General features: G+C 45.7%; 1 protein-coding gene across 7 annotated transcripts in view; it reads right to left on the reverse strand.

The window, feature by feature from the left end:
* Positions 1-22349, reverse strand: part of ACACB (acetyl-CoA carboxylase beta) — a 1528264-nt gene that overhangs the window by 396632 nt on the left and 1109283 nt on the right. For all 7 annotated transcript variants that reach the window (XM_069214760.1, XM_069214756.1, XM_069214757.1 and 4 more), the window contains one exon: positions 9778-9898. In XM_069214760.1, the coding sequence (XP_069070861.1) occupies positions 9778-9898 (121 nt within the window). The remainder of the gene's footprint in view (positions 1-9777; positions 9899-22349) is intronic.

Raw genomic sequence — 22349 nt, forward strand, 5'->3', positions numbered from 1 at the left:
TTAAAACTTGGAATCAAGATGGCAGAACCCATGGACCCTCTGGAGGAGCTCTGGGCACCACCCCTGGGGTGGTGGTGGACAGGGGAGTGGTCAATATCCTTTCCATTGTCCAGTTTCGTGCCAGAGCACACACTGGGGGTCCCTGAACCGTGTGGACTGGTTTATGCACAGAGGGCACCAAATATGCTTTTCAAAGCAAACCAGTGCCTTGGGGAGGCTACCCCTCCCAAGGCAGTCACATCTATTTCCAAAGAGAGAGGGTGTTACCTCCCTCTCCCAAAGGAAATCCTTTGTTCTGCCTTCCTGGGCTTGATGAGATCAAGCAGCAGGAGGGCAGAAACCCATTTGAGGGGTGGCAGCAGCTGGGCTGTCTGGAAAACACTGTAAGACTGGTGGTAGCAAGTGGTGGTCCTCTAAGGAGACCCCAGAGTGCATGGAATCATACTTCCAATACTCGCAACAGTATCAGGGTATGATTGACATGTTTGATTCCAAACATGCCCAGGTTCGGAGTTACCATTAAGGTAGTGACCTATATCCAGTACACGTGTAAAATGTCTTCCCCACACTTACGAAGTCAGGAAAATAGATCTGGATTTTGTGGGGGCACCTCTGCTAGCGCAGGGGTGCCCTCACACACAGGTACCTGCACCCTGCCCTCTGGGCTGAGAAGGCCTCCATAGGGGTGACTTGTAGTGACCTGGTATAGTGACTTGTAGTGAAAACAGGTGCATGCATCCGTTTCACACAAGCTGCAATGGCAGGCCTGCACAACCCTATGCATGAGCTCCCAATGGATGGCAGAATAACTGCTACAGCCCATAGGGTTCCCCTGGAACCCCAATGCCCGGGGTACCTAGGTACCATATGCTAGGGACTTACATGGGGGGAGGGGTACCAGTATGCCAACTGTGGGAAGAAAAAGGTACAATTTAGAAGAGAGAGCAAAACTACTGGGGTCCTGGTTAGCAGGAATCCAGCAAACACAGTCAAACATACTGACAACAGGCAGAAAATGGGGTAACAATACCAAGAAAGAGGGTACTTTCCTACAGTCCAGAACAGCTCCAATGAAAGGGAGCATCTGAGAGGGAGTCAGGTGGGACTTTGGCACGTTTATAGTAAACCCCAGCGTGTGCAGGAGGTTCACCGTAGTCAGAAGGTAAGAGACGACTTTCTGGGGCGAGTCCGCCTTCAACAGCCAGTCTTCGAGGTAGGGGAAGACTGAAACCCCCATGCTGTGCAGATGAGCTGCAACCACCAACATCACTTTTGTTAACACCCGAGGGGCGCTGATAAGGCCGAAGGGGAGCACGGTAAATCGAAAGTGCTCGTGACTATCACAAATCGTAGGTAACATCTGTGAACAGGCAAGATGGGGATATGGAAATAAGCATCTTGCAACTCCAGTGCTACCATCCAGTCTCCTTGGTCTAAGGCAGACAGAACCTGAGCCAGGGTAAGCGTTTTGAATTTCTCCTTCTTGAGGAAAAGATTGAGGGCCCAAAGGTCTAGGATAGGACTTAACCTGTTGTCTTTTGTGGGCACCATAGAGTTGTGGGAATAACAACCACAACCTACTTGTGGCGCAGGGACCCTCTCTATGGCTCCCTCGGCCAGGAGAGCCACAACTTCCTGGTGGAAAAAGTGCCAAATGATCCTCCTGTATACGGCTGAATGATGGAGGCATGGCTCGTGGTGCAGTCTCGAAGGGGAGGGAGTACCCTCTCCGAACAATCTGTAAAACCCACCTGTCTGTAGTGATGGATTCCCAGTGGGGCAGGTGATGGCGAATCCTGCCACCAACTGGACCGGAGTGGGGGGACAGACTAGGAGGGTTTGGAGGCTGCAGCAGGGGTAGACTGGGTAGACCTCTGGTTCCCTGTCCCACGGCCACATGAGATTCCGCATCCGTAGCCACACATGGGCGGAACCTCAGGTGTGGTAAAGTGGTTGGGAAAGGGATGCAACAGGTAGCCCCGTCCGTGGCCATGAAAGATGAACTGTTGGGGACCAGGGCAGTTGAAAGGCCAAGAGACCGAACCATAGCCCTGGAATCCTTGAACCTCTCAAGCGCTGGGTCTGGCATCAAAGGGCATGTCCATAAAGGTCTAATGGACATCCCCTGAGAAACCAGATGTTCTCAGACGTGTCACCTAAAGGCCACCGCTGTCGCAACTGATCTACCCAGAGAGTCGGTCGTGTCAAGCCCACATTGAATAGTAAACTTAGCAGCGTCTCTCCAATCGGTAACAGCATGGGAGACAATAGCATTGGCCTCCTCCGGTATCTGATGCAAGATTTGCGCAACCATATCCCATGAGAGTGAGTATAGCGGACCAAAAGGCATGCAGTGTTCACTGACCGCAGAGCTAGACAGGAGGAAGAAAGCAGCTTCTTCCCAAATTGGTCCAGTCTTTTTGATTCCCTATACGGAGGGGCAGAAGGGAATGTGCTTCAGAGGATGAGGATGCCTGGATAACAAGGTTCTCAGGCTTCGGGTGTTGGGACCGGAATTTAGAATTGTTCGGGCGTGTGATTGTCCTGTTCACAGGAGCACGTGTTGGGGCTGGACCAAATACCCAAAAGGACATCAGTGAGGGCTTCATTGAACGGAAGGAGAGACTCAGAGGTGGAATCCCCTGGCTGAAGCACCTCCGTCAGGAGATTAGACCTACCCTCAACAGTAGACAGCTCAAGGAAAAGGACCTCAGCCGTCCTACTGACCACCAGGGAATAAGTAGCTCCCTCCGCCGTAGCCAAGATAGGAGGAGACAGCATGCCAGCATCTGGAGAGGTATCCAGACGACTGGCCTCGCCCAACTCCTGTGCCCCGTCTATGTTAGGATCATCCTGGTATTCATAAGCGTCCAGGGATCCCTCCAACCCTTCCCTGTATTCATACCCATAAGAATAAGGGTAAGAATCCAACCTGGAGTGAATAGACCCCATTGAAGCAGGAAGCTGTGTCATCTGACGCTGTTCCTACTCAGGGTCGTTGGGGATCAGGATTGGGTTGACATCGGGAGCGGTAACAGTCGAACTGGCGCCGGGGAAGGTTTTGATGGTACGACCGTTGTGATCCAGGAGTAGATCCGGAGGGGACCTCGGAGGCCGGAGCCCTCGGCGTGGAACCCGATAGCCCTCCAACCAAACCCCCTAGGCCCAAAGGTGCCATAGCGGGGTCGGACTGCCCAAAAATGAGAAGCATGGTCTCAAAGAATTCCTAAGGAGTGGACCTAAAAGCAGGCTTCGAGGACAGAGGCCTAGAACGTCGACGCTCCTTTCGTATTGCATCAGCCGAGTGGTGGGGTGAAGTCGCAGGATGATGAGATTTCTTCGACTTCTTCTTACCTTGACCAGAAGACTTCGAGGACAACAAGTGGTGGTGGCTCAGTGAACGGTCTCAAGACGTTCCTCTTGAGAAAGACTAGGAGCAAAGCGCCAGCCAGCATAAGCTTGAGGGACCGCTCCCTCAAGGCCTTCGGTGCATGGCTCGGCACTCTGGCACGACTTCAGGTCCTGGTCGCGCTCCAGGCACCAGAAACAGATCGGATGGAGATCTGTCACCGACTTCCTGCAGTGACAGTCCTCGCATGGTTTGAAGCCAGTCTTCAAGGACATCTCCACGCACCAAAACTTCACCAAAAATATGACAAAAAGGTCAAATAAGTCAAAAAGTGACTAGGGCAGCTCTCTCCTGATCAACTTGTGGTGCGGAAAGAAAAGAGCTGATGTGACTACGCTGAGGCGGTGTCCATGTACTATTCCCGATGTAATCATGTTGACTACACGCCAACATCTGTGGAGTCAACTGACGTCACCTAACAACATGCAAGGGTATTGCTCTAAGAAAAATCTTGAGATCCAATGTGACCCTGGGGGAAATTTTAAGGTAAGGAATCTGCAACTAGAAGTCTCTATCAGATACCACATGCAGTGGTAGTGGCCTGCCACACGGGATGTGTGGCAGGTCCCATGTTAAATTGTATTTGCACTACGACATGCAGCCAGCAAACGCAGCACTATGGGTGTCTGGTGCGAGATCCCTGAGGGTGGCACAATTTGTGTTGCAGCCTTTAGGGACCTTCTTTAGTACTCCAGGCCCTAAGCACCTGGGTATCATTTACTAGGGACTTACAGAGGGTGCTAAAGGTGGTACCAATGAGAGAAACAAGTGTACCATTTTGGGTAAGAGATCTGACACTGGGGACCTGGTTAGCAGGAACCCAGTGCACTTTCAGTCAAAATCACCTCAGATACTAGGCAACAGGGGAGGGCTAACCAAGCCAAAAAAGGTGCTTTCCTACAGATGTCACAAGTGAACAGTATGAATAATGGGTCAATGATCCCTTTCCCACACTCTATACTTCTAAACTGTCAGGCCACTCATTGCATAATTTTAATCAAATGATGGTCTACAAATCTCCATTGGATGGACTGGTTTGGCTTTCAGTGTTGCGGACATCATCTGTTTTATAACAATGCAAGTCAGATTTGATTGAGTCTTTTTTGTTGCCATGTACTGTTCAATGTATTTTTGGGGGTTTTCCTTGTTCTGCTCTTCGTTAGGGCAACAATAGGTTGTGCAGGTTTGGCTGCTGTGATTTAAACGTTGCTGCTAGTGGTGGTGCATGGTGGCCATCTTATGAGTGACCCAGTGCTGCGGGGTGTGAACAGGGGTAGGGGTGGGGGTGTGTGGTTGGGCATAATGAAAAAGATTAAGGGATGGAATTTTGCCAGAAAGTGTGTGTTGGGGAGGGGGGCTGTTGAGTCTCTCCTCAACACAGGGCCTGGCCTGTTCTGGGGTCTCCAGTAAGTGTGACTTTGACTGGGAAAAAAACCGTTCAATTTGGCCGGAGGTGGTGGGGCAATTTCTCCTACTTTGTAGTGGGAGTCCATGCGCTCTACTTCCAGGATCTCATAGCGCTGGGCATCCTCTAAGGCAGCATGAGCATCATAATGGAAAGGGTAGTGTGGCAACGATCCCACCTCAAAACGCTCCTCTAGGATCTCCAGGTTATATCCCTCATGATCACTATTGCATAGTAGGGGAGACAGGCACACTCCAGGAGATTGCGGGGGTGGCTGGCTCATATCTCAATGTGGTATTTCTCTGCTATATGTTTGGCCAGCAACACCATTCAATGCGTCCTATAACACCATCACCGCACATGGCCACAGCCAGTCAGATGCTCCGACCACTTCAGAAAAATCGATAGTGGGAGACGGAGAAAAGTTCCCTCAACATTTTAGAAATCTCCACTTGCTTGTTCAGTGGGAAGCTCTCATGTACCAGTTTTGCAGTAACATAGAAATAAGGTGATTTGAGATTGCAATGTAAGACGTTTTCATACACTGTGACCTAAACGTCCTTCAGATATCCATTTCCCTCCAAAGTTTTACATCTTTTCCGATTAGAAAACTATGCTAATTTTCAGCTGCTGCATGAGATATATACGATAACTTCTCCACTGCATTGCTTCTCCTTCAAGTTCCTTTACGAATCTCTAATGAATCCTCTGCTTGATACAAAGCTTCTGAAACTGTTTAACAGGCCTCTGGTAAACAGCATAGCATGAAGAGATCTATGTTTGCTGTGCTCGCTTCATTTAAAGCCTTGTATTATCCAGTAGATCCAGTGCTTTTAGAACAATTTCTCACTTCCCTCTCCAAGCCAAGATCCTGGAGTTGGAAGTTATGGCCCAGCTTCAGATGCTGACAACCTTTCTTTAAACCAGGGAGACTTCTGCCATGCTATGACCACTAAGAACAGTGCACGAGCCAAGCATGCGCAACCTTCATAGGTGGCAACATTGTTGTACTTGCCTGCTGTTTTCAACACGACTGACTATATTCTCTTTTGCTGGTGCCTCATGGAGTACAGTACAGAATGCATGCTTTGTAATGGACAGAATTGCTATTTTCTATCCATCAAAAGGTAGTTGGCCTTCTGCCATTTAACTCATCAGCTAAGAAAGTAAAACATTTCATTAAACAAGCTTCTGCAACTGCATCACTTTGTTTAAATAATACTTACAACGTCAGGCTGCTCTCTTCAGTGCACATAAAATCAAGTATGATGGATGTTATCTCTGTGGTGTTGGCAAATTTTCTATAATTAAGCAAAACAAAAATCTGACCTTGTTCTACTAATTCCATGACTTTAATAGAGATACCAAACTCTGGCCTGCCAATATGAGATCTTGTCCCAACCAACACTTGTTATGAAAAATCTCGAACTGTTGGTCCATTCAAGCTTGACTCTAAAACTAGATAAGTGTCAAGGAGTTGCTTCTATAACGTCAGGTTAAAGAGGTTAATGTTACTCTATATCTCTTTTCACATGAACTAGAAGGTTAATGTGGCCTTCAAACCAGAATTATTGTCCAACTGATGCTCAATTAATATGCGCACTTGAGCAATTTGATCACATATTATCAAGCATTAAGTGTATTCACTGGCTTCCTGACCAATAGCAAAAACATTTGAAAGCACTCTGTCTGACCTGCCATACCTTTTATTGCCTCAGCGACACAGTCTTTGTAGGCAGTTAGTTCTGTATATACTATCTCAAAGTGAGAGATAGTGTGCACAGAATCCAGGGATTCCCCTTAGAAGTTGATAGTGGGAATAACAGATACTACTAATGCTGTATTTGTGTAGTGTGGTCCAGCAGTTAGGCTTATCAGAGGGTAGTGTTAAGCATTTGTTGTACACTCACAGGCAATAAATGGGAACACACACTCAAAGACTTAACTCCAGGCCAATAGGTTTTTATATAGAAAAATACTGTTTTCTTAATTTATTTTAGAACCACAAGATTTAGAATTCAAGTAAGTGCATAAATTGTAAGGTAATTGGCATAGGTAAATATAGAACTTTGCATGATAACAGTAATGTACACAGTTTGGCATAAAATGGCAATAAGCTTTTTTAGAAGTGGACACTGCAAAATTCTACAGTTCCTGAGGGAGGTAAGTAAAGGTTAGATTGTCAGGTAAGTAAAGCACTTACAACTTCAGTCTCTGGGGCATTGGCAGCCCACCATTGGGGGTTAAAGTCAACCCTCAAACACCCAGCACCAGCAACACAGGGCTCGTCATGTGCAGAGGTCAAAGAGGGGCCCAAATAACATAGGCGCCTATGGAGACTAGGGGTGCTCCGGTTCCAGTCTGCTAGCAGGTAAGAACCTGCATCCTCGGGGAGCAGACCAGGGGGGGTTTGTAGAGCACTGGGAGCGTCCTAAACAGGCACCCAAAATACACCCTCAGCAGCACAGGGGCAACAAGGTGTAGTGTGCAAAGAAGGTGCCGGGTTTTGTGTTGAAATCAATGGAAGGACCCGGGCGTCGCTCTGGCGAGGCAGGCAGAACACAGGGGGGCTTCTCGGGCCAGCCACCGACTGGGCAAAGATTAGGGTCACCTGCTGGTCACTCCTGCACCAGTAGTTGGTTCCTCTCGAGCCTGGGGGCTATGGGTGCAGTGCTTCTTACGGGTGTCGGGTTCTTCCTTACCAGGCAGTTGCGGTCATGGGGATCCTCTGGATTCTCTCTGCAGGCGTCATCGTGGGGGTGCAGGGAGGTCATCTCAGGGTGGAAACGTCGTGGGAGTCACCTGGGGGTCCTCTCTGCGGTGTTCGTTTCTCTGGGCACGGGCGGGGGTGTCAGGTGCAGAGTGTTGGGGACTCACGCTTTAGGAGTGAAGTCGGAGTCCCTTTAAAGATTGTTTCTTCTTGGTTGTTTTGGACAGAGGCACTGTCCACAGGAGTTTCTTGGTCCATTGGGTTGCAGGGCAGTCCTCTGAGTCGGCAGAGGTCGCTGGTCCGCTGGATGTGTCGTAGTTGCAGGTTCTTTGAATGTGGAGACAGGCTGGTAGGGCTGGGGCCAAAGCATTTGTCTTCGTCTTTGTGGGGTTTTCAGGTCAGCAATCCTTCTTCTTAGATCATCAGGAATCTGAAATCCTGGGTTCAGGGTGTTAGGGCTGCAGGGCAGTAGCATCTGGAGAGGTATCCAGACCACTGGTATCGCCCAACTCCTGTGCCCAGTCCATGTTAGGATCATCCTGGTATTCATAAGCGTCCAGGGATCCCTCCAATCCTTCCCCATATTCATACCCATAAGAATAAGGGTAAGAATCCAACCTGGAGTGAATAGACCCCATTGAAACAGGAAGCGGTGTCGTCTGACGCTGTTCCTACTCAGGGTCGTCGGGGATCAGGATTGGGTCGACATCGGGAGCGTTAACAGTCGAACTGGTGGCTACACCCTCCTTGTGCCTCCTGCCTTTGGGCAGAGGGGTACATCCCTATTCCTACTGGGCTAAATTCTCCAAAACAAGATGAAGGATTTTCCAAGGAGGGAGTCACTTCAGCTCTGATCACCTTAGAGGTGGACCTGGCTGAGGGGGGGTGACGACTCCTTGTTTTTCTCATTGTCTCCCCGGACTAGCCGCCAAAAGAGGGGGCTGTGTCCGGGGGCGGACATCTCCACTACCTGGAGTGCCCTGAGGAATTAACACGAAGCCCGAGCCTTTGAGGTTCACTGGTAGGTGTTACAGTTCCTGCAGGGGGGGAGGGGTGAAGCACCTCCACCCAGTGCAGGCTTTGTTTCTGGCCTCAGAGAGAAAAAAAGGCTCTCATCCCATGGGGTCAGAAACTCGTCTCTCAGTGGCAGGCTGGCACAGACCAGTCAGTCCTGCACTGAAGGGTTGGGTAAAATACAGGGGGCATCTCTAAGATGCTCTCTGTGTGCATTTTTTTAAATAAATCCAACACTGGCATCAGTGTGGATTTATTATTCTGGTACCAAACTTCCCAGTGTTCAGTGTAGCCATTATGGAACTGTGGAGTTCCTTTTGACAAACTCCCAGACCCTATACTTAATATGGCCACACTGTACTTACAATGTCTAAGAATGGACTTAGACACTGTAGGGGCATATTGCTCATCAGCTATGCCCTCACCTGTGGTATAGTTCACGCTGCCTTAGGGCTTTAAGACCTGCTAGAGGGCTGACTTACCTATGCTCCAGGCAGTGTTTTTTGTGCATGGTATCCTGAGGGAGCTGCCATGTCAACTTTGCCCTTTTCTCCCCACTAATACACAAAATCTGCAGTGGCATGGTGCATGTGTTAGGTGAGGGGTCCCTTAGGGTGGCACAACACATGCTGCAGCCCTTTGGGACCTTCCATGGTCACAGGGCCCTTGGAACCACTGGTACCTTTTACAAGGAACTTATCTGTGTGCCAGGGGTGTGCCAATTGAGGAAACATTGGTACATTTTTTGTGAAAGAAAACTGGTGCTGCTGCCTGGTTAGCAGGGTCCTAGCACACTCTCAGTCAAGTCAGCATCAATATCAGGCAAAAAGTGTGGGGGGGGGGGGGGTAACTGCAACAAGGAGCCATTTTCCTAGTCTAGCCAAACAAGGTGCTATAAAACTATACTTTAAGCATACTTTAATACTTGGCTGACTCATATTAAAGATTAAGTGATTTAGATATCTGCCCAGGAGACAAATACTCCAAGGTTCAGACTAACGAGCTATTGGGTTCCTTACTGAAATCAATCAGAAGCAAAAGTAGCCAAAGACCTCTTTTTTCCTCTTTGGCATTACACACTTTCAACATTGTTAATACAGGGCCAAGAAATATTCGGTTGTCAGCTGCACTGAACTAATAAAAGCTCTTTCTGACAACACCTTATTAATAGTTTTAAACACAAGGTATTTAGTCAGAAAAATGACCTTTAGATACATTTATGAAGCAGAATAGACTTACCATGCTAATGGTAATAATTTCCTCATAGGCGAGAGAGGACTCCCCAGCAATTGTACCGGACCCCCTTAGATTTTCCACTCCAAGCCCGTCTTCCATTCCAAGAATGTCAGTTATAACATACCTGTTCCAAAAACAGAAAAGTATAAGAAAACAACTTCAACGGCATAGACACTCTAACCTGATACTATTTTGTGTAAGACAAAAATAAAGCAGATATGTTTCAGGTTATTAATGACAGTCTGAGCACCAAAATATAAGCCCTGATTTGGACCGAAAAGTCTAAAAAGAGATAATATATATACATATACATATATATATATATACACACACACACATATATATATATATATATATATTTATATATATCTATATCTATATCTATATACACATATATATATACACACACACACACACACATATATATATATATACATAATCCCACGCTTCCTCCAAATAACACAAAAGTCCTCAGACACCAATATGTGATCAAAAAATATATTTACTAAGCGAATGCCAGTAGTGGCATTTGCTTAGTAAATATATTTTTTTGATCACATATTGGTGTCCGAGGACTTTGGTGTAATTTGGAGGAAGCATGGGATTATATATGTGGTATGCTGGAACCACACTCAGACCGCCCCGCAAGTGAGCCTTGGGATTCAGGCGGCTTTTGGTGGTGTTATATATGGAAAATGTCACTTACCCAGTGTACATCTGTTCGTGGCATGAGTCGCTGCAGATTCACATGCTGTGCACAGTCCGCCGTCTGGTGTTGGGCTCGGAGTGTTACAAGTTGTTTTTCTTCGAAGAAGTCTTTTCGAGTCACGAGACCGAGGGACTCCTCCCCTTTCGGTTCCATTGCGCATGGGCGTCGACTCCATCTTAGATTGTTTTCCCCGCAGAGGGTGAGGTAGGAGTTGTGTATGTTAGTCATAGTGCCCATGCAATGGAATGAATATGCATGTACATAATAAAGGTTAAAGTAATATATTTACAAATGTACAATTGTTTAAGATCTACTTCTAAACGGCTACAGGCTCCCGGGGAGGCAGGTGGGCGCATGTGAATCTGCAGCGACTCATGCCACGAACAGATGTACACTGGGTAAGTGACATTTTCCGTTCGATGGCATGTGTAGCTGCAGATACACATGCTGTGCATAGACTAGTAAGCAGTTATCTCCCCAAAAGCGGTGGTTCAGCCTGTAGGAGTTGAAGTAGTTTGAAATAATGTTCTTAGTACAGCCTGACCTACTGTGGCTTGTTGTGCAGTTAACACATCTACACAGTAGTGCTTGGTAAATGTATGAGGCGTAGACCATGTTGCTGCCTTACATATTTTGTTCATTGGAATATTTCCTAGAAAGGCCATGGTAGCCCCTTTCTTTCTGGTTGAGTGTGCCTTTGGTGTAATAGGCAGCTCTCTCTTTGCTTTAAGATAGCAGGCTTGAATACACTTAACTATCCACCTGGCAATGCCTTGTTTTGAAATTGGATTTCCTGTATGAGGTTTTTGAAAGGCAATAAATAGTTGTTTTGTCTTCCTAATTTGTTTTGTTCTGTCAATGTAGTACATTAGTGCTCTCTTGATGTCTAATGTATGTAGTGCTCTTTCAGCTACTGAATCTGGCTGTGGGAAGAACACTGGTAATTCTACTGTTTGATTTAAGTGGAACCGTGAGATAACCTTTGGTAAGAATTTTGGATTTGTTCTTAGAACTACCTTATTTTTGTGTATTTGAATAAATGGTTCTTGTATGGTAAATGCCTGAATCTCACTCACTCTTCTTAGAGATGTGATGGCAATGAGAAATGCAACTTTCCACGTTAAGTATTGCATTTCACAAGAATGCATGGGTTCGAAAGGTGGACCCATGAGCCTTGTTAAGACAATGTTGAGGTTCCATGAAGGAACAGGTGGTGTCCTTGGTGGTATAATTCTCTTTAGGCCTTCCATAAACGCTTTAATGACAGGTATTCTAAATAGTGAAGTTGAATGAGTAATCTGCAGGTAAGCAGATATTGCGGTGAAATGTATCTTTATGGAAGAGAAAGCTAGATTTGATTTTTGCAAATGTAGTAAATATCCTACTACATCTTTTGGAGATGCGTGCAATGGTTGAATTTGATTATTATGGCAGTAACAAACAAATCTTTTCCATTTATTTGCATAGCAGTGTCTAGTGGAAGGTTTTCTAGCTTGTTTTATGACCTCCATACACTCTTGTGTGAGGTCTAAGTGTCCAAATTCTAGGATTTCAGGAGCCAAATTGCTAGATTCAGCGATGCTGGGTTTGGATGCCTGATCTGTTGTTTGTGTTGTGTTAACAGATCTGGTCTGTTGGGTAGCTTGACATGAGGTACTACTGACAGGTCTAGTAGTGTTGTATACCAAGGTTGTCTTGCCCATGTTGGTACTATTAGTATGAGTTTGAGTTTGTTTTGACTCAATCTGTTTACTAGATATGGAAGGAGAGGGAGAGGGGGAAAAGCGTACGCAAATATCCCTGACCAATTCATCCATAGAGCATTGCCTTGGGATTAATGGTGTGGGAACCTGGATGCGAAGTTTTGGCATTTTGCGTTTTCTTTTGTTGCAAATAGATCTATTTGAGGTGTTCCCCAAATTTGAAAGTAAGTGTTCAGTATTTGTGGGTGAATTTCCCATTCGTGGACTTGTTGGTGATCCCGAGAGAGATTGTCTGCTAGCTGGTTTTGGATCCCTGGAATAAATTGTGCTATTAGGTGAATGTGGTTGTGAATTGCCCAATGCCATATTTTTTGTGGTAGGAGACACAACTGTGTCGAGTGTGTCCCCCCGTTTGTTTAAATAATACATTGTTGTCATGTTGTCTGTTTTGACAAGAATGTATTTGTGGGTTATCATGGGTTGAAATGCTTTCAACGCTAGAAATACTGCTAACAGTTCTAAGTGATTTATGTGAAACTTCCTTTGATGTATGTCCCATTGTCCTTGGATGCTGTGTTGATTGAGGTGTGCTCCCCACCCTGTCATGGAAGCATCCGTTGTTATGACGTATTGTGGCACTGGGTCTTGGAAAGGCCGCCCTTTGTTTAAATTTGTACTGTTCCACCATAGAAGCGAGATGTATGTTTGGCGGTCTATCAACACCAGATCTAGAAGTTGACCCTGTGCATGTGACCATTGTGATGCTAGGCATTGTTGTAAGGGCCGCATGTGCAATCTTGCGTTTGGGACAATGGCTATGCATGAAGACATCATGCCTAGGAGTTTTAATACCATTTTCGCTTGTATCTTTTGTGTTGGATACATGGCCTGTATCACCTTGTGAAATGTTTGAACCCTTTGTGGACTTGGAGTGGCTATCCCTTCTGTTGTGTTGATTGTCGCTCCTAAGTATTGCTGTGTTTGACACGGCAAAAGGTGTAACTTTGCATAGTTGATGGAGAAACCCTGTTTGTAAAGGGTTTGTATAACAATCTGTGTGGTGTAAACACTTTGTTAGCGAGTTGGTTTTGAGCGTCTTCCTCGACCGAAACGCTCGACAGGCTTCACACGTATCCTCCTTGTGCTCCGGGGACAGGCACAAGTTACAGACCAGATGCTGATCCGTATACGGATATTTGTTATGGCATTTAGGACAGAAGCGGAACGGGGTCCGTTCCATCAGTCTTGAAGTAGCACGCGGTCGGGCCGACGAGGCCCCGACGGGGGATCGAAATTACCCCGAAGGGCCACTGGAGCTCTTCAAGATTCGGTGTCGATTTGTTCTAACTAACCCGATACCGAACAAAACAATACCGACGATTTTTTCTGAGATTCTAACTAACTTTCCGACCCGAAACACGGAGCGAAAAGGAACACGTCCGAACCCGATGGCAGAAAAAAAACAATCTAAGATGGAGTCGACGCCCATGCGCAATGGAACCGAAAGGGGAGGAGTCCCTCGGTCTCGTTACTCGAAAAGACTTCTTCGAAGAAAAACAACTTGTAACACTCCGAGCCCAACACCAGACGGCGGACTGTGCACAGCATGTGTATCTGCAGCTACACATGCCATCGAACATATAGATATATATATGGAAAATGTCACTTACCCAGTGTACATCTGTTCGTGGCATTAGATGCTGCAGATTCACATGCTGTGCATTATCCTGCCATCTAGTGTTGGGCTCGGAGTGTTAGAAGTTGTTTTTCTTCGAAGAAGTCTTTTCGAGACACGAGACCGAGGGACTCCTCCCTTTCGGCTCCATTGCGCATGGGCGTCGACTCCATCTTAGACTGTTTTCCCCGCTGAGGGTGAGGTAGGAGTTGAGAGTATACTAGATGTGCCCATGCAATGGAGTAGGTGTGTATGTACATAATGTGTATTAAAATAATATTTATTTACAAATTTACAAATCTTATTCAACTAACAACGGCTACAGGCTGCCGGGGAGGTGGGAGGGCGCATGTGAATCTGCAGCGTCTCATGCCACAAACAGATGTACACTGGGTAAGTGACATTTTCCGTTCGGTGGCATGTGTAGCTGCAGATACACATGCTGTGCATAGACTAATAAGCGGTAACCTCCCCTAAAAAGCGGTGGCTTAGCCTGTAGGAGTTGAAGTTGTTTGAAATAATTTTCTTAATACAGCCTGTCCTACTGTGGCTTGTTGTGTTGTTAACACATCTACAAAGTAATGCTTTGTAAATGTATGAGGCGTAGACCAGGTGGCTGCCTTACAAATTTCAGTCATAGGTATATTCCCCAGAAAAGCCATTGTGGTGCCTTTTTTCCTAGTGGAATGCACTTTTGGTGTAATAGGTAGATCTCTTTTAGCTTTGATATAGCAAGTTTGAATACATTTAACTATCCATCTGGCAATGCCTTGTTTGGATATAGGATTACCTGCATGAGGTTTTTGGAAGGCTACAAACAATTGTTTTGTTTTACGAAATTGTTTTGTCCTGTCAATGTAATACATTAGTGCTGTCTTTATGTCTAATGTATGTAAAGCTCTTTCGGCTACTGAGTCTGGTTGTGGAAAGAAGACTGGGAGTTCCACTGTTTGGTTTAGGTGGAACGGCGATATGACTTTTGGTAAGAATTTGGGATTTGTACGGAGAACCACTATGTTTATGTATTTGTATAAAGGGTCTTGAATAGTAAATGCTTGTATCTCACTTACTCTTCTAAGTGATGTGACAGCTAATAGAAAGGTCACTTTCCAAGTTAAGTATTGCAACTCACAAGAGTGCATGGGTTCGAATGGTGGTCCCATGAGTCGTGTTAATACAATATTAAGGTTCCACAAAGGTACTGGTGGTGTTCTTGGGGGTATGATTCTTTTTAGTCCCTCCATAAATGCTTTGATGACTGGGATTCTAAAAAGCGATGTTGAATGTGTAATTTGCAGATAGGCAGATATTGCCGTGAGATGTATTTTACTTGAAGAGAAGGCTAGCTTAGAATTTTGTAAGTGTAATAAGTAGCCTACAATGTCCTTTGCGGAAGCATGTACTGGTTGAATTTGATTAGTGTGGCAGTAGTAAACAAATCTTTTCCATTTGTTTGCGTAACAATTTCTTGTAGTGGGTTTTCTAGCTTGTTTAATGACCTCCATACATTCTTCTGTAAGGTCTAAATGTCCAAATTCTAAGATTTCAGGAGCCAGATTGCTAGATTGAGCGATGCTGGATTCGGGTGTCTGATCTGTTGTTTGTGTTGCGTTAACAGATCTGGCCTGTTTGGTAATTTGATGCGAGGTACTACTGATAAATCTAGCAGTGTTGTGTACACGGTTGGCGAGCCCAGGTTGGTGCTATAAGTATTAGTTTGAGTTTGTTTTGACTTAGTTTGTTTACCAGATAAGGAATGAGTCGGAGAGGGGGAGAAGCGTAAGCACATATCCCTGACCAACTGATCCATAACGCATTGCCCTTGGACTGAGGGTGTGGGTACCTGGACGCGAAGTTTTGGCATTTTGCGTTTTCTTTTGTTGCAAATAGGTCTATTTCTGGTGTACCCCAGCGTAGAAAGTAATCTTGTAGGATCTGGGGATGAATTCCCCATTCGTGTGTTTGTTGGTGATCTCGACAGATTGTCGGCCAACTGGTTCTGAATGCCTGGGATGTATTGTGCTATTAGGCGAATGTGATTGTGAATTGCCCAATGCCAAGTTTTCTGTGCTAAGAGACACAGTTGTGACGAGTGTGTCCCTCCTTGTTTGTCGTCATGTTGTCGGTTTGTTTCTGGGCTATCAGTGGTTGAAATGCTTTTAATGCTAAAAACACTGCCAACAGTTCTCAATGATTTATGTGCAGTTGTTTTTGTTGATTGTCCCTGTATGCTGTGCTGGTTGAGGTGTGCTCCCCACCCTATCATGGAAGCATCTGTTGTGATCACGTCTTGAGGCACTGGGTCCTGGAATGGCCGCCCTTGGTTTAAATTTATAGGGTTCCATCATTGAAGCGAGAAGTGTGTCCGGCGGTCTACCAACACTAGATCTTGGAGTTGACCCCGTGCTTGTGTCCATTGTTTTGCTAGGCACTGTTGTAAGGGCCGCATGTGTAATCTCGCGTTTGGGACAATGTCTATGCATGAAGACATCATGCCTAGAAGTTTCATTACAAACCTTACTTGGTAGTGTTGGTTTGGCTGTATGTTTAATGTTATATTTTGGAACGCTTGTACCTTTTGTGGACTAGGAGTGGCAATCGCTTTTTGTGTGTTGAGTGTTGCTCCCAAGTATTGTTGTATTTGGGATGGCTGCAGATTTGATTTCTGGTAATTTATAGAAAACCCTAGTTTGTGTAGAGTTTCTATAACTTATTGCGTGTGAAGAAGACACTGTTTTTGAGTGCTGGTTTTATTAACCAGTCGTCTAAGTATGGGAATACGTGCATGTGCTGTCTCCTTATGTGAGCGGCTACTATTGCAAGGCATTTAGTGAATACCCTTGGGGCTGTTGTTATCCCGAACGGTAACACTTTGAATTGACAGTGCACGCCGTGTATTACAAACCTTAAGTATTTTCTGTGAGAAGGATGTATGGGTATGTGGAAGTATGCATCCTTGAGATCTAACGTTGAAATTTAGTCCTCTTTTTTTAGTAAGGGAACCACGTCTTGCGCTCTTTTTTGGAACTCCTTGGGAAGGTGTTCGATGAGATGTTGCATTTCATCCCAATGAGCCCTGTCGTATCTTGCCAAGAGTGCTTGCGAGTTGGCGATGCGCCACTGATTTGCAGCTTGTGCCGCAACCCTTTTCCCAGCTGCATCAAACTTGCGGCTCTCCTTGTCCGGAGGTGGTGCGTCGCCTGATGTCTGCGAGTTGGCTCTTTTACGAGCTGCTCCTACGACTACTGAATCTGGTGTCAGTTGTGATGTAATAAAAGCAGGGTCTGTGGGCAGTGCCTTGTATTTTTTCTCCACCCTTGGAGTTATTACTCTGCTTTTAACAGGCTCCTTGAAAATCTGTTTAGCGTGCCTTAGCATTCCCGGGAGCATGGGAAGGCTTTGATAATGGCTGTGAGTGTAGGACAGGGTGTTAAAGAGGAAGTCATCCTCAATAGGCTCCGAATGTAGAGATACATTATGAAATTCGGCTGCCCTAGCTACCACCTGTGCATATGCTGTACTGTCCTCAGGTGGTGAGGGTTTAGTTGGGTACGACTCTGGGCTATTGTCCGATACTGGAGCATCATAGAGGTCCCATGCTGCCTGATCATCCTGGCTCATGGTGGTATGAGCTGGTGATGGTGGTGGAGTCTGTGCCGGTGATACATGAGTTGACTGGGGTGGAGAGGGTGGTGGAGTTGCCCTCTTTACCACCTTTGCTTGTGGTAGCTTGTCTTGTTGCTGGAAGTCAAGCTTCCTTTTCCTTCTGATTGGGGGAAGAGTGCTGATTTTCCCTGTACCCCTTTGGATAAAGATCCGCTGTTGCGTGTAATCTACCTCTGTAGTTTGTAATTCCTCCTCAAATCTGTGTCTTTTTAGTTGGGAGGAAAGTGATTGTTCCTCTGAGTAGGAACTGGTTTTTGGTTCGGTTGCCAGGTGTTTTGGCACCGAAACCGTGTCTTTAGTTGTTTTCGGCTCTGACGAGATCTTTCTCTTTTTAGGTGTCTTGGCCTCTCGGTGCCGACCATCTTCGGTGCCGCTATCTCTGTGCCGAGCAGCTTCGGTGCCGCTGTCTCTGTGTCGAGTAGCTTCGGTACCGCTATCTCGGTGTCGAGCCTTTTCTGCACCACTCTCTCGGTCCCGAGAGTGTTGCGTGCCTGTGTCTCGACCTGAGTCGGACGACTTCGGCACCAGCTCGCCCTTTTTCGGTGCCGATGGACGGTCACCTACTTTATGGGTTATGCCATGGCCTGTTGGCAGTGGCGTCCCCTGGGCTTTGTCTGTTTTCTCGTGTGATCTTTCTTTCGACGTCTTACTCACGGTTGGTTGCTCGTCGACGTCGAATTCTTCGGAATCCGAATCGCGGATGGAGAAAGTTTCTTCTTCTTCCTCCTCCTCAAACCCTTGTTGTCCTGTCGGCGTGGAAGCCATCTGCAACCTCCTGGCTCTTCGGTCCCTGAGCGTTTTTCTCGACCGAAACGCGCGACAGGCCTCACACGACTCTTCCTTGTGCTCGGGGGACAGGCACAAGTTACAGACCAAATGTTGGTCTGTATAAGGATATTTACTGTGGCATTTAGGACAGAATCGGAACGGGGTCCGTTCCATCAGTCTCGATGTTGCACGCGGTCGGGCCGACCAGGCCCCGACGGGGGATCAAAAATACCCCGAAGGGTTACCGGAGCTCTTTAAGGCTCGGTGTCGATTTGCCCTAACTATCCCGATACCGAACGAAACAATACCGACGAATTTTCCGTTGATTCTGACTAACTTTCCGACCCGAAACACGGAGCGAAAAGGAACACGTCCGAATCCGATGGCGGAAAAAAACAATCTAAGATGGAGTCGACGCCCATGCGCAATGGAACCGAAGTGGGAGGAGTCCCTCGGTCTCGTGACTCGAAAAGACTTCTTCGAAGAAAAACAACTTGTAACACTCCGACCCAACACCAGACGGCGGACCATGCACAGCATGTGTATCTGCAGCAACACATGCCACCGAACACACAGATTACAGACCAAGTTTTGGTCTGTATAGGGATACTTCGAGTGGCACTTCGGACAGAAGCGGAAGGGGGTCCGGTCCATTATTTACATCAATGGATGCGGTCGGGCCGACCAGGCCCCGCTGAAGAGCGGAAGCCCCGAAGGGCTGCCAGAGCGCTTCTACTGTCGGTGTCGATACGCTAACACTAAACCGGTTCCGAGCGCGAACAATACCGTCAAATTTTCGATATTTAGCTAACTTTCCCGATTCGAAATACGGAGCGAAGAGGAACACGTCCGAACCCGATGGCGGAAAGAAAACAATCTAAGATGGAGTCGACGCCAATGCGCAATGGAGCCGAAAGGGAGGAGTCCCTCAGTCTTGTGACTCGAAAAGACTTCTTCGAAGAAAAACAACTTGTAACACTCCAAGCCCAACACTAGATGGCAGGATAATGCACAGCATGTGTATCTGCAGCTACACATGCCACCGAACATATATATATGGAAAATGTCACTTACCCAGTGTACATCTGTTCGTGGCATGGAGTGCTGCAGATTCACATGCTATGCATTTCTCTTCCGACATCTAGTGTTGGGCTTGGAGTGTTACAAGTTGTTTTTCTTCGAACAAGTCTTTTCGGAGTTACAGGATCGAGTGACTCCTCCTCTCGGTTACAGTGCGCATGGGCATCGTCTCCATAGTTCGATTGTTTTTCCGCAAAGGGTGAAGGAAGGAGTGATAGAGTATAAGAATATAAAGAGATGTCCATGCAAATGTAAATTTATATGCATATGTACAAATATTAAACTTGAACGACTACAGGCTTCCGGGGAGGAGGGAGGGTGCATGTGAAACTGCAACACTACATGCCACGAACAGATGTACACTGGGTAAGTGACATTTTCCATTTGATGGCATGTGCAGCTGCAGATACACATGCTATGCATAAACTGCAAAGCAGTTAGTCCTCCCAAACAAATAGCAGTGGCTAGCCTGGTGGAGTTGAAGTTATTTGAAATAGTGTTCTTAATACAGCTTGGCATACAATAGCCTGGTGCTGAGAGAACACATCAAGACAATAGTGTTTTGTAAAAGTATGAGGAGTTGACCATGTGGCAGCTTTACATTTATAAGCCATTGGTATGGTCCCTAAAAAATGCCATTGATGCACCTTTCTTTCTTGTGGAATGCGCTCTAGGAGTGATTAAAAGTTTTCTCTTTGCTTTGATGTAGCATGTTTGGATGCATCTACCAATCCATCTTGCTAAGCCTTGTTTAGATATAGGATTACCTTTATGTGGATGTTGAAAGGCAATGGAAAGTTGTTTTGTGTTTCTAAAATCTTTAGTTCTGTCGATGTAGTACATAAGATCTCTTTTGAGATCTAAGGTACTAAGAGCTCTTTCTTCCACAGTGTCTGGCTGTGGAAAGAAGACTGGCAATTCCACTGTTTGATTGATGTGAAAAGGAGATACTACTTTTGGTAGACATTTGGGATTTTTCGTAAGTACAACTTTATGTTTGTATACTTGGAAGAAAGGTTCTTCAATAGTGAACGTTTGTATTTCACTAACCCTTCTTAAGGAAGTAATAGCTACAAAGAAGGCAACTTTCCATGTTAAAAAATGAATTTTACAAGAGTGCATGGGTTCAAAAGGTGGGCCCATAAGTCTGGTAAGTACGATATTTAAATTCCAGGAAGGAACAGGTGGTGTCCTGGTTGGAATAATGCGTTTTAATCCTTCCATGAAGACTTTAATAACAGGAACTCTGAGAAGTCTGTTGAACAGTTTGCAAATAAGCAGATATTGAAGTAAGGTGGATTTTGATAGATGAGAAAGCTAAATTTGATTTCTGCAAATGAAGTAGATAGCATAGAATATCTTGTATAGATGCTGTAAGTGGTTCAGTGTTTTTAGATTGACAGTAATAGACAAATCTTTTCCACTGGTTTGTGTAACATTGTCAAGTAGTAGGTTTACATGCTTGTTTAATTACTTCCATAAATTCTGATGGAACCTTTAGGTAACCAAACTCTAAGACTTCAGGAGCCAAATCGCCAGATTGAGAGCTTTGGGGTTTGGGTTCCTTATTTAACCTTTGTTCTGTGTTAACAAGTCTGTTCTGTTTGGGAGTGTGGAATGAGGTGCTACTGACAGATCGAGTGTTGTGTACCAATGCTGACATGCCCACGTTGAGGCTATGAGTATCATGGTGAGTGATGTTTGACATAGTTTGCTGACCAGAAAGGGAAGGAGTGGGAGAGGGGGAAAAGCGCAAGCAAATATCCCTTACCAACTGATCCATAGAGCATTGCCCATGGATAGGGGATGTGGGTATCTGGATGCCAAGTTTTGGCATTTTACGTTTTCGCTTGTTGCGAATAGGTCTAGTTCTGGTGTCCCCCACAGTTAATTGTCTATCCCTGGTACGGTTTGTGCTAACAGATGAACATGATTTTGAATTGCCAATTTCCATATTGTTTCGGCTAGTAATGTGTCCTGCCTGTTTGTTTAGTTAATACATGGTTGTCTGTTTTTATTAAAACAGTCTTCTGTTTGAGAAGCGGTTGAAACGATTTTAGGGCAAGAAATACAGCTAATAATTCTAGGTGGTTTATGTGAAACTGTTTCTGCTTGGCATCCCATTCCCCTTGAATGGTATGATTGTTGAGATGAGCTCCCCAACCTATCATGGATGCGTCTGTTGTGATTATGGTCTGATACACAGGGTCTTGAAACGACCAGCCCTTCATTAGATTGCTGCGATTCCACCATTGAAGGGACGTATGTGTTTGCTGGTCCATCAACACTAGATCTTGAAGTTGACCGTGTGCTTGAGACCATTGTTGTGAGAGGCACTGTTGTAAGGGTCTCATGTTTAGTCTTGCATGTGGAACTATAGCTATGCAAGATGCCATCATCCCTAGAATTTTCATTATGAATCTTAAAGTATATTGTTGATTTGGCTGTATTTGTTGTATGAGATTTTGGAAAGCTTGTATCCCCTGTGTATTTGGATATGCTAGGGATTTTTGAGTATCTAGAATAACACCTAGGTAATGTTTTACTTGTGCTGGTTGAAGGTGTGATTTTAGAGAGCTGAGAGTGAACACTAGTGTATGTAGGATATCTGTCACATATTGAGTGTGTTGTTGGCATTGTTTAAAATTGTTTGGGCCTGAGGGTGCCATCTTTTTTGGAAATGAGGAAGTATAGTGAATATACTCCTGTTGATCATGTGGAACCACTTTTATTGCTTGTTTTAACAGTAGAGATTGTACCTCTTCTTGCAGCAGAACGTTGTGTTCTGGGGACAATTTGTGGCGACGTGGTGGGATGTTTGGAGGGGTGGAGATTAATTCTAGGCTATAGACATTGCAGATAATTGACAACAGTCAACTGTCTGTGGTGATATTTTGCCAATGAGAGTGGAACTACTGTAGTCTTCCCCCCACAGGAGATGTGTGGAGTGGAGGGGTGAGAAGGAAGTCACTGC

The sequence above is a fragment of the Pleurodeles waltl genome, chromosome 11 (assembly GCF_031143425.1).
Source record: "Pleurodeles waltl isolate 20211129_DDA chromosome 11, aPleWal1.hap1.20221129, whole genome shotgun sequence".
Classification (NCBI taxonomy): domain Eukaryota; kingdom Metazoa; phylum Chordata; class Amphibia; order Caudata; family Salamandridae; genus Pleurodeles; species Pleurodeles waltl.